Source organism: Dama dama, chromosome 14, assembly GCF_033118175.1.
Source record: "Dama dama isolate Ldn47 chromosome 14, ASM3311817v1, whole genome shotgun sequence".
In the NCBI taxonomy this organism is placed as follows: Eukaryota; Metazoa; Chordata; class Mammalia; order Artiodactyla; family Cervidae; genus Dama; species Dama dama.
Window position 1 is genome coordinate 53,286,760 of NC_083694.1, and position 13,766 is coordinate 53,300,525.

The window sequence follows — 13,766 nt, forward strand, 5'->3', positions numbered from 1 at the left end:
CCCGATAGACGGGTGCAAGGGTCAGCACCCATTTGGGAGAGAGCGGGGCTGGGAATGTTGGAATTTGAAGAGACCTTGCATGCTGATCCCACCCCCTTATTGTATAGGATCCCAAGAACAAAGGGGGGGGGGAACTATTTATTAGGTGGTTTTCTAACAAGCTGGTCTTCAGGCAGTATAGAAAGCATGGCTGCAGACTGGCCCATGCAGCCAAGAGATCCAGTAGTCTGGAAAATTATGCCCCCGACTCACTGGAAGTGAACGTACCCTCTACTTCCTTAACAATTCCACATGCACCAGCAAGAGCTGGCAGGATGCAGGTGAGGTCTGGTCCTATTTCTTCTGACTCATAACTTGGATGGAGCAGCAGTAACAGGACCACCATCACTGTAGTTCCCTCCATATGACTCTGGTATCTTCAGGCATAGGCACCCCCTGGGGTTTTAGTGTTGGACTGTAATTCTCTCAGAAAAGTGCATGTGACCCTGGCTCTTGGCAGATTCTTTTAGAGATCTTAGTTTCTCGCTACACTGTCTGGATAGTGGGACTGATTACCATGGTTCACTCAACCTGTAAAGGGCCTGCTTCCTATGTGAATATAATCAAACCTTTTGTGAGAGGAGCTGGTATGTTCTGGGTTCCTTGGCTACTCCTCATTACCTACTCTCATTCTGATGGAGCGTGCTACAGAGCAGAGGAAATTGCAGGCAAGGGGGTGATATCCCCTGGGATATACTAGTTCTGCCATAACAGTCTTCATCCAGTTCCAAATTCTATTCATCTTTGAGAAATCAAGTAACTTTATTACCTTGTGTTGGCCTATAGGATACTCGGTAGTAATCAAAAGATGCAACAGGAGGGCTCCAGGAGACCATAACTGAGTCCTTGGTCACATTGCTAATTGTGATGTCTTTGGGAGGATCAATTCCTACAAGGATCCGGGTGGTCGTGGGGAAAAGACAGAAAGCATAATATGAGAAACAATTTCCTATTTTTGGTTTTATGTGGACCAAGAGCTATTGGTGTCCCAGAGGCAGACAAGACCTTACTTTATACTAGGGCAACCTTAAAACCGTGATCAGGCTGAAGTCTCACTTGAAACCTCATAGATATGGCCAGAGTCATGCATCTGGAGAGTATTTTAACAACATGAAATCAAGCTGTCAAGGCCTATGCCTGTGTAGTGACTCTTACCTATCTGAATTCCAAATGGAAAATATCCTTCAAGTTTGTTGTTTTGTTTTGAAATAGGAGTAATGGTCATTTTCTTTGGGGCAGCTTCTTTTGAACAAACCCAACTCTCTCTCTCTCTCTTTTGTATCAACCACCTTTGGTCAATTTGGAAAAATTGCTATTGACTATACAGGGATTTCAGAGTACAAGTCCAGAACAAATCCACTTTCCTAAACTGATTTTTTATTTATACTGTATGCTCTGGTTTTTTTTTTTTTTTTTTTTTTAAACTACTGGCAGGTTACAGGACCAAAACCAGCTGAGTGTTTAATCCACTTGTTCAGTTCTTGTAAGTATATAAGAAATCACCCAAACACACATGTCCTCATCCACATCATACTCATATTTGTGACTGTATGTAAGAAGGATGAGATGCAAGTGATTCAGTACATCTCAGAGTACCTGTGTTTTTCAGACAACAAGCAGATCAACCCCATTCTCAGAGTACCAGGTCCCTATATGGTTGCATGCTAGTCTTATATGATTCTGGGGAAACATCATTCACAAATTGAACTGACTGGGCAGTCAAGAGATGGCTCTCCAGAAGAGGGACAGATGTCTCCTCACTGTACAAGGGTGTCCTCTTGGAGACCAGCTCTCTCCAGAGTTTTCTTCTAAGTTGATAGAAGGAGGACCTCTGGATCAATGCATTAAAGCCCTGGCCTCCTTAAGACATCAAGTCCATCCTACCTTCTAAGTGGAAGCTTCCCATCTTATACATTATGTGCAGCCTTGGAAGAGGTGAGTGTTTAAGAACAATTCATAGACCCTCTCTGGATAAACAAGGTGGTCCCCTACTCCTTGGGTGTTTCTCTTTGTAAATTTCATAAAGGTTATCATGGGAATCCCCATTATCACCTGCTGTCAAGTCCTCCAGCCCCACCTGTGGTGATGGAGCCCACGATGGGCTCAGAGGTCACTGTGCCATGGACTGCCACCAGATTCACAATGTACTCGGTAGCTGGCTGCAGGCCCATCAGGACAGCATGCCTCTTGGTGGCATCCAGGGAGACCTCCATCATTTCTTCCTCTTCATCCCGGGGGCTGTAGTTGAGAATGAGTCTGTCTGCCGGAGGGGATGGGTCACTCCAGGTGATGTTCACACTGGAGGAGGTCACGTGAGAAAAGTGCAAATGGGAGATGGGGCGGAAGCCTGAAAACAGAGGAAATGAATGGTTCTGAAATCCACATAAAGTGGTGGGGCCACTGGGGTAGAGAAAACATCTAACCAAAGAGGTCTGCTTTCCTTGCTAATCAGGACTACACCTGCACTTGTTAACCAGAGCGTCCACATCCTCACTCTCCTATCTCATCCACTCTCCTTTCTCCAAGCCAGACACTGAAAAATGAATGCCCTCAGCAGTATAAATACAGCATCACCTCTGTGAATTATTCATAATACTGATGGGGGATTTAAAACTTCTATCCTGGAAGGAATTCAACATGATCCCATGGATCCTCTGAATGCCCACTGACTTAGTGCAGGCAGAAAATGAACAGAATTAACTACTCTGACCAGCATACAGGAAACCAGACAGAATTTTAGGCATGCAGATAGCCTTGTTCACTTCTCCCCTTCACCTCCAGCCATTCTCTCTTGGGCTTCCCAGATGACTCAGTGGTAAAGAGTCTGCCTGCCAATGCAGGAGACACACAGGAGATACAGGTTCAATCCTTGGGTTGGAAAGATCCCCTGGGGTAGGAAATGGCAACCAACTCCAGTATTCTTGTCTGTAAAATTTCATGAACAGAGGAGCCTGTTGGGCTACAGTTCATGGGGTTGTAAAGAGTCAGACACAACTGAGTGACTGAGCACACACATACACATTCTTTTTTGAGGTATTTATTAATTTCTTCTCTATCTCTTCTTTCTCTACCTTTCTCTAAAATTCTTCCTTTCTCTAGAGGCAATGGGGTGTTGGAAGAGTGGGTTGCCTAGATGATCTTCTCATCCTAAGATCCACTGATCCCTGAACCCCGCTGAGATTTCTGCTGCCCGGGTACCTGTGAAGGCGTCCACAGTGGACTCCAGGCTCTGCTGCCGGCCCCTCTCAGCTGTGATTGAAATGATGTACTCTGCCCCGGGCTCTAGATCTGTCAGTGTATACGAGGTCCTGTCCTTGGGCACGGTGACTTCAGAGGCAATCCCAGAGGATGGGGTAAAGGTAATTCGGTAGTGGTCAATGGGGCCGCTGGCCTTGGTCCAGATGAGGGAGATGGAGGTTTCCGAGGAGGCTGTCACCATGAGGTCTCGAGGACTGTCGAGTTCTGTGGATCAAAATAAGCAGCCTATTTTACGTAAGTTCCACACGAGGGCCAGTATTTATTGGAATTAGCCCCCCGGTGGATTTCTAAGCTATCAGCGGGTCTGCTGACCATGAAGATTGGCTTGTCATTGCTGACACTAATCTCACACTTTGTTAAGCACCTTCCCTTTGAAAGATGGCCAGGGGCTTGGCATATAGATGAATAATCTGCCGGAAAGCATTAGTAACTCAAGATACCCCACTGTGGGACAAAGCTGGCTGCTGATTTTTAAGCTCTCCACTTTCTCCCAGCCTTTCTCAGTAAGCCAACCAGGGCAAAACAGGTGCCACCATCAAGTATGGGTATGCTGTTCCTGGCAACCATAACTACCTCTGTCCCTGGTGCCATTCTGACTGACCTGGCCACAGGTGTGTAGGCAACAAGATCTGAGGACTCCTGGGGACCCATGTCTTGAGGTTCTCTAGAGAGGTTGTCTATGCTGGACAACCTCAGGACAGGGATTGGTTCAGAATTCCCAGCCCAGCCCAGGCTGCTACCTGTTACTAAAGTGACTTTGGAATTTGCCTGGGATTTGAAACCAAAATTGTTGGATCCAGAATAGCAAGAGTCTCAGTGGACTTCTCCGTTCTCCAAGCTCAAATGGGTTGTTTCCAAGTCTAGACCTCCAGCCTGTGGCCTTTCCGAAGGTTCTGTCCTATGCGGTGAGAAGTATCACATTCTGCCTGCTGTGAGATGATCTAGAAGGAAACATACTTGCTACAACACTGGCTTTTATGGGGTTTTATACCTCTGCTCTGCGCAGCAGTGGGCAGCCCTTCAGACCATTGGGTACCAAGTGTGAGGAGAGGGTGGGACTCCATCCTCATGTCAGATGTCAGAGGGTAGGCACAAGAATCAAAGAGTACAGGTAGATGGTGTTCCTAAGCCGGTGATCCTCACCCAGGGGCCTGTTCGCTAGGGGGAGTGGCCATCTGACTGGTCCTCAATGGCCCTCAGGTCACAGTGTCCTGGTCTTTTTCCACACCAGTCTTCCTACTCACCGGTTCTGGCATTCATGGTGGCTGGTACGCTTTGCTGTGAGTTCATGACGGCGGATATTCCAATTCCATACTCAGTGCCAGGCACCAGATCTGTTGGTAGATGCAGAAACAAATGTTATCCCATGTATGTCAGGGATGGGGAAGGCTGAATCGGGATGGGGTGGAGCAAATCACCTTAGGCTCCTGTTCAGATCTTGTGTTTAATTCCCTCCTAATTTTACCCATTTGCATTGCATGTGTGCACAGTCGTGTCTGACTCCTTGTGACCCCATGGACTTAGCTCACAAGGATTCTCTGTCCATGCGATTTTCCAGCCAAGAATATTGGAGTGGGTTACCATTTCCTCATTTTGCCTATTAGGAAATCCTAATTTCACCACATGGGAACTCCACGCCAAGTCAAGAGAATGAACTGGTCAGTGCAGAGCTTCCTCCTTGCTGCTGGTCTCCTTGGGAGGGCAGTGGTGCTGTCCTGGCCAGTGACCTTCAGACCTGTGCTCTACGGTGGGAGTCTCCTCAGGGCACTTAGAGTCTCAGGTTGGCTATAGCTGGTAAGGGCATTTCTTGCTTACACTGTGAATTGGGGGAGAGTATAATTGAGGACTGTGTGGGCATAAGCTTGTAAAGCATTTGTTGAACATTGTGGATGAAGAACAAGCTGCACCTGTTATAGACAGGGACTGAGGCCATATGGGGATGTCTGCATCCTTTCTGGGGAGCAACTGTGGATGGACTGTCTCGCTGAGCACAAGGCTGTTGGGTCTTTAATGTAAGGGCATGTAGTAGCTCTGGTGCTGTGGGCTCCCTACCAAGGGCACTTCAATGTGAGGATGACTTCTGGGGGACCCTAAGGAGCTGAAGAAAATGGAAAAAAACTTCCCAACTACAGAGGGAAATTCTTTAGGGTTCAATACAAAGGATCACTGGGGATCTCCAAGAATATCTAGAATTATCTGGGGGTGTCTCCCTATCCTCTTACCCACATTCATTTGCAGTTTAACCAGTTTAGTGGATATATTAATTTCCTATTTATGTCGTAGCAAATTACCACAGTCTAGTGGCTCAAAACAATACATCTATTATTTTACAGTTCAGGAGTTTGGCAGGGCAGTATTCTTTCTGGAGATTCTAGGAAGGATTTATTTCTTTACCATTTCTAGCTTCTACAGGTTGCCTGCATCCCTTGGCTTGTGGTCTCATAATCCATCTTGAAAGTCAGAGGTATAACATTTTTTCAAATCTGTTTTTTCCTCTGAGCTCTTCTTCCATGATTCCATCTTCTACTCTGATCTCTCTGCATCCTTTTAAAAAGGATCCTTGAGATTACACTGGTCTTGATTAGCATGGGATAGTCTCCCCATCTTAAGATCCTTAACCTAATTACATCTATAACTTCCTTTTGTCAGTGTAAGATGACATAGTCACACATTCCAGGGATTATCACGTGGACATCTTTGGGGGCCTCTATTCTAGCACCAAACTAGCATCAAACTCACCCTCATTTATTAAGACTGAAATTGTAAGAAAATACAAATCAAATCATCATCTGTGAGTCCCTTGTTGTCAGTCTGAATCCTTTTGGGTATCTCTTTGTGTAGGCTCAACTAGAACCAAGACTGATGATCATGCTGTTCTGCATTTATATAATAACACTTGTTCTTTTCAAACTACCTGTTTTTTAACAAAAAAAATTTTTTTATAGGAATGCAGTTGCTTTACAGTGTTGTGTTACTTTCTATGTACAGCAAAGTGAATCAGCTATATGTATACATATACATATATTCCATATATTCCGTCTTTTTTGGATTTCCTTCCCATTTAGGTTCCTCACTGCTCTGGTGATCTGACTGTATTTTGACCATTACAACAACCCTATGAGGAATGTGAGATGGGGAGTCTTTTCCCCATCTGCATTAGTTTCCCTCATGACCTAGTCATCTCCCAAAGGCTCCATCTCCTAAGATCATCACACTGGAATGAGGATTACAGTGGATGAATTTGGGGGGGACACAAACATTTTGGGCTTCCCTGGTGGCTCAGTCAGTAAAGAATCTGCCTGCCATGTGGGAGACCTGAGTGGCTGCCATGACAAAGGATCACAAATTTGGTGGCTTAAAACTACAGAAATGTATCGTCTCCCAGTTCTGGTGTCTAGAGGGCCAAAATCAAGGTATTGGTAGACCCATGCTCCTTCCAAAGGCTTTAAGCAGGGAATCTTCTTGGCTCTTCCTAGCTTCCAGTAGCTGCTGGGAATCCCTGGTGGTGTGCCTTGGCTTCCAGCTGCACCACTCCAGTCTCCATCTCTGTTGGCCCATGGTGTCTTTGTCTGCTTAGGCTGCTATGTGCTGGTGACTCAAACAATAAATGTGTTTCCCACAGTTCTGGAGGTTGAGAAGTTCAAGATCAAGGTACCAGCAGATTTGATGTCTGGTGAGCTCCGCTTCCTGGTTCACAGACCATCTTCTCACTGTGTCCTCATACAGCAAGAGAGCAAGAAAACTCTCTGAGGTCTCTTTTATGAGATCACTGGTCCCATTCATGAGGACTCTACCCTCATGACCTAGTCTCTCAAAGGCTCCATCTCCTAATATCATCCCACTGGAATGAGGATTACAATACACGAATTTTGGGGGGGACACAAACATTTCAGGCTTTCCTGGTGGCTCAGGCAGTAAAGAATCTGCCTGCAATGTGGGAGACCTGGGGTCAATCCCTGGGTTGGGAAGATCCCCTGGAGGAGGCCATGGCAACCTACTCCAGTATTCTTTCCTGGAGAATCCCCATGGACAGAGGAGCCCGGCGGGCTACAGTCCATGGGGTCACAAAAGAGTCGGACACGACTGAGTGACTAAGCACACACACAAGGCAAAGAATAAGTCTGTGACCAGCTGGAGATGACCCTTGGCTTCTGGCCTCAGGGGTCAGGGCTTTTAGGACTGAATGCCTTACCCTTCCCTTCAGTTCCTCCCCTCCCCAGAGCATCTGTGACCTCCCAGGAGCCCTGAGGGAAGAGGGACGATTTTGACAGGAAATGCATCAAGCAACCCCCTTCCTTAACAAGGGCTTGGTTTCAGGAAGGTGAAAGCTGTGTGGGAGCCAGAGGCTTCTGCACTCCCTCCTCAGTGTGGTTTTAGCACAGCCTGTGCAGTGAGCCCCCCATGCCTGGGTAAGGCAGAACCTACCTGGCCCTACTGACTGGGCTCTCAGGTCAGAATGTATTAGAATCAGCCCCCTTTTTTTCCTCTTCTGAAACCAGCTCCAGTCATTTCCTTACCTTTGGTTCTTTCTATCTCTAAAGTGTCAACATTGGGACTTCTTTAGAGGTCCATTGGTTAAGAATTGCCTTCCAATGCAGAGGATGTGGGTTTGATCCCTGGTTGGGGAACTAGATCCCACATGCCAATGGGGAACTAAGCCTGCAAGTCACAACTACTGAGCCCACGCACTCTGGAGCCCACGCACCACAGCTAGACAGAAGCCTGTGCACCGCCAACAGAAGATCCCACGTGAAGCAGCAGAGATCCTGCATGCCACAACTAAGACCTGGCACAGTTAAACATAGATAAAAAATAAACAAATATTAAAAAAAATAAAGTGTCAACACTGGTGGAGGTGAACTTTGAGGTCTGCTGGACATTAATATTCAGATTCTGCCACTTTCTATTAGGTTGGTTCAAATGCAATTGTGGTGGTTTTGGACTGTGAATTTTAAATCATTGTAACTCATTTCTAACACATCTTTATTAATCAAAATAGGAACCATTACAATTAACACAATTTTGCCAATGAGAAATAAGCTTGTTTATTCCTGTAGTATAAAATCCATGCTTCGGGCAGTAGACTATAGTCTACTGCAGTAGACTACCAAACAGTGACCATGACCTTTTGTTGGTGCAACAGTTGCTTTGGGAAGTGCTTTAGAACTGATTAGTCCAACCACTTAGATGGTCATTGTCAGCTGTCATATAATATCCACTTTTCATCACACATCACAATCCGATCAAGTAATGGTTCCTTGTTGCACAGAATAAGAGAAGATGACACTTCCAAATGACATTAAAAAAAAAAAAAACTTTTGGTCAGCTCATGAGGCATCCACTTACTGAACTTTTTCACCTTTCCAATTTGTTTCAAATGCTGAACGACCATAGAATGGTCGACATTGAGTTCTCCGGCAAATTCTCACGTAGTTGTAAGAGGTCAGCTTCAATGATTGCTCTCAATTTTTGTCAACTTCTGATGGCCAGTCACTATGCTCCTCATCTTCAAGGCTCTCATCTTCTTTGCAAAACTTTTTTTTCATTTATTTTTATTAGTTGGAGGCTAATTACTTTACAATATTGTAGTGGTTTTTGTCATACATTGACATGAATCAGCCATGGATTTACATGTGTTCCCCATCCCGATCCCCCCTCCCACCTCCCTCTCCACCCGATCCCTCTGGGTCTTCCCAGTGCACCAGGCCCGAGCACTTGTCTCATGCATCCAACCTGGGCTGGTGATCTGTTTCACCATGGATAATATACATGTTTCGATGCTGTTCTCTCGAAACATCCCACCCTCGCCTTCTCCCACAGAGTCCAAAAGTCTGTTCTGTACATCTGTGTCTCTTTTTCTGTTTTGCATATAGGGTTATCATTACCATCTTTCTAAATTCCATATATATGTGTTAGTATACTGTAATGGTCTTTATCTTTCTGGCTTACTTCACTCTGTATAATGGGCTCCAGTTTCATCTCATTAGAACTGATTCAAATGAATTCTTTTTAATGGCTGAGTAATATTCCACGGTGTATGTGTACCACAGCCTCCTTATCCATTCGTCTGCTGATTGACATCTAGGTTGCTTCCATGTCCTGGCTATTATAAACAGTGCTGCAATGAACATTGGGGTGCACGTGTCTCTTTCAGATCTGATTTCCTCGGTGTGTATGCCCAGGAGTGGGATTGCTGGGTCATATGGCAGTTCTATTTACAGTTTTTTAAAGAAATCTCCACACTGTTCTCCATAGCGGCTATACTAGTTTTTGCAAAACTTCTTGAACCACCACTCCACTGTACATTCATTAGCAGTTCCTGAGCCAAATGGGCTGTTGATGTTGGAAGTCATCTCTGCTGCTTTACAACCCATTTTGAACTCGAATAAGAAAATCGCTCAAATTTGATTTTTGTCCAACATAAATTTCCATAGTCTAAAATACATATAAAATACACAGCAAGTAATAAGTCATTAGCAGAAAAACCTAAAGTGAGAAATATGCATTAAAATAATGTATAACATAACCACATTTATTTAAGAATGTATTCCAATATTGAATGGCAAAGTCCAACAGTGCAAAACTTCAATACTTTTGCACCGACCTAACATACTTGTGTAACTTTGATTCCTTCACATCTTTGAGCTTTATTGTCTGTAGAATGGTTAAGAATAATAGTGTCTATCTCAGAGGGTCCTGGGGATTAAATGAGCCAATGTAGAGAAAGTACAGTACCTGGCCCATCGTAAGAGTAGCCCATAGCATTATTACCTTGCTCAGAGAACTATTCCAGGATTTTGAGTCATTTTTTGGTAAGCCCCAGGCAGGTACAGGTTGGTCCTCCGCACACCTGTTGTCAGTTTGCTGAAGTTTAGCCCACTGGCTCTGATGAAACCAGGGATGTAGGGAGTCCAGGTGTCAGTGAGGAGCTGGCCCCTGGCTGGGCTGGTACCTGTCACCGGATTAAGTTGGGCTATTGCAACGCCCCAAAGCGTTCAAAGCACATATTTATCTCCACCAGTATGTTCGGCAAGTCCCAAGTACATACTTGGCTGGAGAAATTAGATTACCTTTGGGACATAAACTACTCTCAGACAACTGATTGAGACCTTCAATTGCCTATTATGAAGTACAAATTTTCCGACGTAGATGAAGGGTGACAGATTGAGGGAGGAAGACAGAAATTATATGTTGCCAAATGGATCCAGCATGTACCGTTTTCATCTGAGTTTCTTATTTATGAAGCTTAAATGAAATATTCAATAATTTACAACGGAATCATCTTCTCCCAGAAAAGTACAGAGTAGAATTTAAAGTACTCTCTTTCCCAGCTTCCTGTCTAGAGGATGGGGAAGTGGGACTCGCTTATAGGTTCTTGCCTGCTGCTTTTCTTTGATTTTCAGCAGCTTTCTTCCTGTGCTACAAGTGAATTGTTGCTCTTTGCCAGCAGGTAAAATACACTTTCTGCTGGAAAAGGAAATGCATACCCAAGGCATAGCGGGGACACTTATATATCAGCACTTGGAAGACTCCTAGGGATTTCTCACTTTTAAAGACCCCATGGCTTTCTATCAACGCTCCCTTTATCTTTCTGTCCAACTCCTGCAAGTAGCAGCATATGAATGGCTTTGCTCCCTTTTTAACAATAGCTCAGAAAATTCATCCCATGGGAAACCACCACTCTCCACCCCTTATAGAACTTCACTGGTTCAACTCAGAGGATGACACTTCTCTCAACTCTTTTCCTGCATATCCATTCTTCTTTGAACACTCAAAGCACACAGTTCATGCACTCAACAAACATGACTGAAGGTCTCCTTTGTGCTGGGCACAGGGTTGTGTACTTGATACAAGGGTGAGCTGAATGGAATCACCCTTGTCCTTAAAGAGATAAAAAGAAATCTGTACTGAAAAGGAAATTCATTACTTATTGAGCACCCATATATACATTGGAAGGACTGACTGATGTTGAAGCTGAAGCTCCAATACTTTGGTCACCTGATGCAAGGAGCTGACTCATTGGAAAAGACCCTGATGCTGGGAAAGATTGAAGGAGAGGAGAAGGGGAGGACAGAGGATGAGATGGTTGGATGGCATCACTGACTCAATAGACATGAGTTTAGGCAAATTCCGGGAGATAGTGAAGGACAGAGAAGCCTGGTGTGCTGCAGTCCATGGGGTCTTAAAGAGTTGGATATGACTTAGTGACTGAATAACAAGAATATACCAAGCACTGAGCTGCAGGCGCTGGGTAATCTACAAGAATAATAAAAAAGAAAGAGAGGGAATAAAGGAGGGATAAAAAATCAGAAGAGAACTTTGAGTGCCTGGTGGCCAAGAGGTCCATTATTGATTGACTAGTTTCTTAGAGATTCCTACATGTTATCTTGTTTTCCACTATGCCAGGAGGGCATTACTTATGGGTAGACAGAGGACTGGAGAAGTCCATTTCTCAAACCAAGGTCACAATGCTAATACACAATGAAACAGGGTTTGGAATCCACGTTCATTGTTCTTTCTGATATATCGCAGCATGGTCCCTACGAGTCTTATAGGCTAGGAGAGGGAAATGGAGTAAGCAAATTGGAATTTGAAGGTGATTTGGTACCACTCCATGGGAAGCTAACTGAGAAAACGATTTCAGAGTGGGGATGAAATCAGCATGGGCTGGGCTGGAGTAGCCAGAGAAGACTTTCTAGAGAAGGTACTCAAATTGAACCTTGAAAGCTAGCCAAGATTAGGAAAGGTTGAGGGGCGGAGCTATGGAATTCTCCAGTGGGTAGGATGGGGCAGGATGAACAGGAAGAGATTAATTAGAGCTAGAGAGCAACTAGTTCTAATTATGAGCGCAATGAGCCCAACTAACTCAATGAGCAGATTCTCACCTGTACTGCAAGGACCGTGGGCGGGTGATAAAGGCAGGATGACTCACTTCCCTCTGTCTAGGAGGCCTATTCTTCATGCTTCCTGCTGCTGGCAGGAAAGTAGTGGGAGAAGGAGGCCCAAGAAACTGAGATTGCTGTGTCTTGCCAGCAAAAGCATGACTAAGACACCCGGGGTCTGCAGGCTTGTTAGGTTCACATGGAACATTAAGAAATATGGAATCTTTCCATCTCTAAATCCCTAGGTTCATCTCCAGAATATTTGTGAAGTTCAAACTACCAAACTGGGGTTGAGGATTTGGTTGGCTGAAGCATCACTACGAACAAAGCTAGTGGAGGTGATGGAATTCCAGTTGAACTATTTCAAATCCTAAAAGATGATGCTGTGAAAGTGCTGCACTCAATATGCCAGCAAATTTGGAAAACTCAGCAGTGGCCACAGGACTGGAAAAGGTCAGTTTTCATTCCAATCCCAGAGAAAGGCAATGCCAAAGAATGTTCAAACTACCACACAATTGTACTCATCTCATACACTAGCAAAGTAATGCTCAAAATTCTCCAAGCCAGGCTTCAACAGTATGTGAACTGTGAACTTCCAGATATTCAAGCTAGATTTAGAAAAGGAAGAGGAACCAGAGATCAAATTGCCAACATCTGCTGGATCATCAAAAAAAACAAGAGAGTTCCAGAAAAACATCTATTTCTGCTTTTTTGACTATGCCAAAGCCTTTGACTGTGTGGATCACAACTAACTGTGGAAAATTCTGAAAGAGATGGGAATACCAGACCACCTGACCTGCCTCCTGAGAAATCTGTATGTAGGTCAAGAAGCAACAGTTAGAACTGGACGTGAAACAACAGATTAGTTCCAAATGGGGAAAGGAGTACGTCAAGGCTGTATATTGTTACCCTGCTTATTTAATTTATATGCAGAGTACATCATGAGAAGTGCTGCATTGGCTGAAGCACAAGCTGGAATCAAGATTGCCAGAAGAAATATCAATAACCTCAGATATGCAGATGACAACACCCTTATGGCAGAAAGTGAAGAAGAACTAAGGAACCTCTTAATGAAAGTGAAAGAGGAGAGTGAAAAAGTTGGCTTAAAGCTCGACATTCAGAAAACTAAGATCATGGCATATGGTCCCATCAGTTCATGGCAAATAGATGGGGAAACAATGGAAACAGTAAGAGACTTTATTTTTTTTGGCTCCAAAATCACTTCATATGGTGACTGCAGCCATGAAATTAAAAGACGCTTGCTCCTTGGAGGAAAAGCTATGACCAACTTAGACAGCATATTAAAAAGCAGAGACATTACTTTGCCAACAAAGGTCCATCTAGTCAAAGCTATGGTTTTTCCAGTAGTCATGTATGGATGTGAGCGTTGGACTATAAAGAAAGCTGAGCACTGAAGAATTGATGCTTTTGAACTGTGGTGTTAGAGAAGACTCTTGAGAGCCCTTGCACTGCAAGGAGATCCAACCAGTCCATCCTAAAGGAAATCAGCCCTGAATATTTATTGGAAGGACTGATGCTGAAGCTGAAACTGCAATACTTTGGCCACCTGATTCGAAGAACTGACTC

General features: G+C 44.4%; 1 protein-coding gene across 1 annotated transcript in view; it reads right to left on the reverse strand.

The window, feature by feature from the left end:
- Positions 1 to 13,766, reverse strand: part of TNR (tenascin R) — a 91,090-nt gene that overhangs the window by 39,861 nt on the left and 37,463 nt on the right. The window contains exons 8-11 of the mRNA XM_061160769.1: positions 4,542 to 4,631; positions 3,238 to 3,501; positions 2,117 to 2,386; positions 809 to 928 (exon numbers count right to left, since the gene is read on the reverse strand). Coding sequence (XP_061016752.1) covers positions 809 to 928; positions 2,117 to 2,386; positions 3,238 to 3,501; positions 4,542 to 4,631 — 744 coding nt within the window. The remainder of the gene's footprint in view (positions 1 to 808; positions 929 to 2,116; positions 2,387 to 3,237; positions 3,502 to 4,541; positions 4,632 to 13,766) is intronic.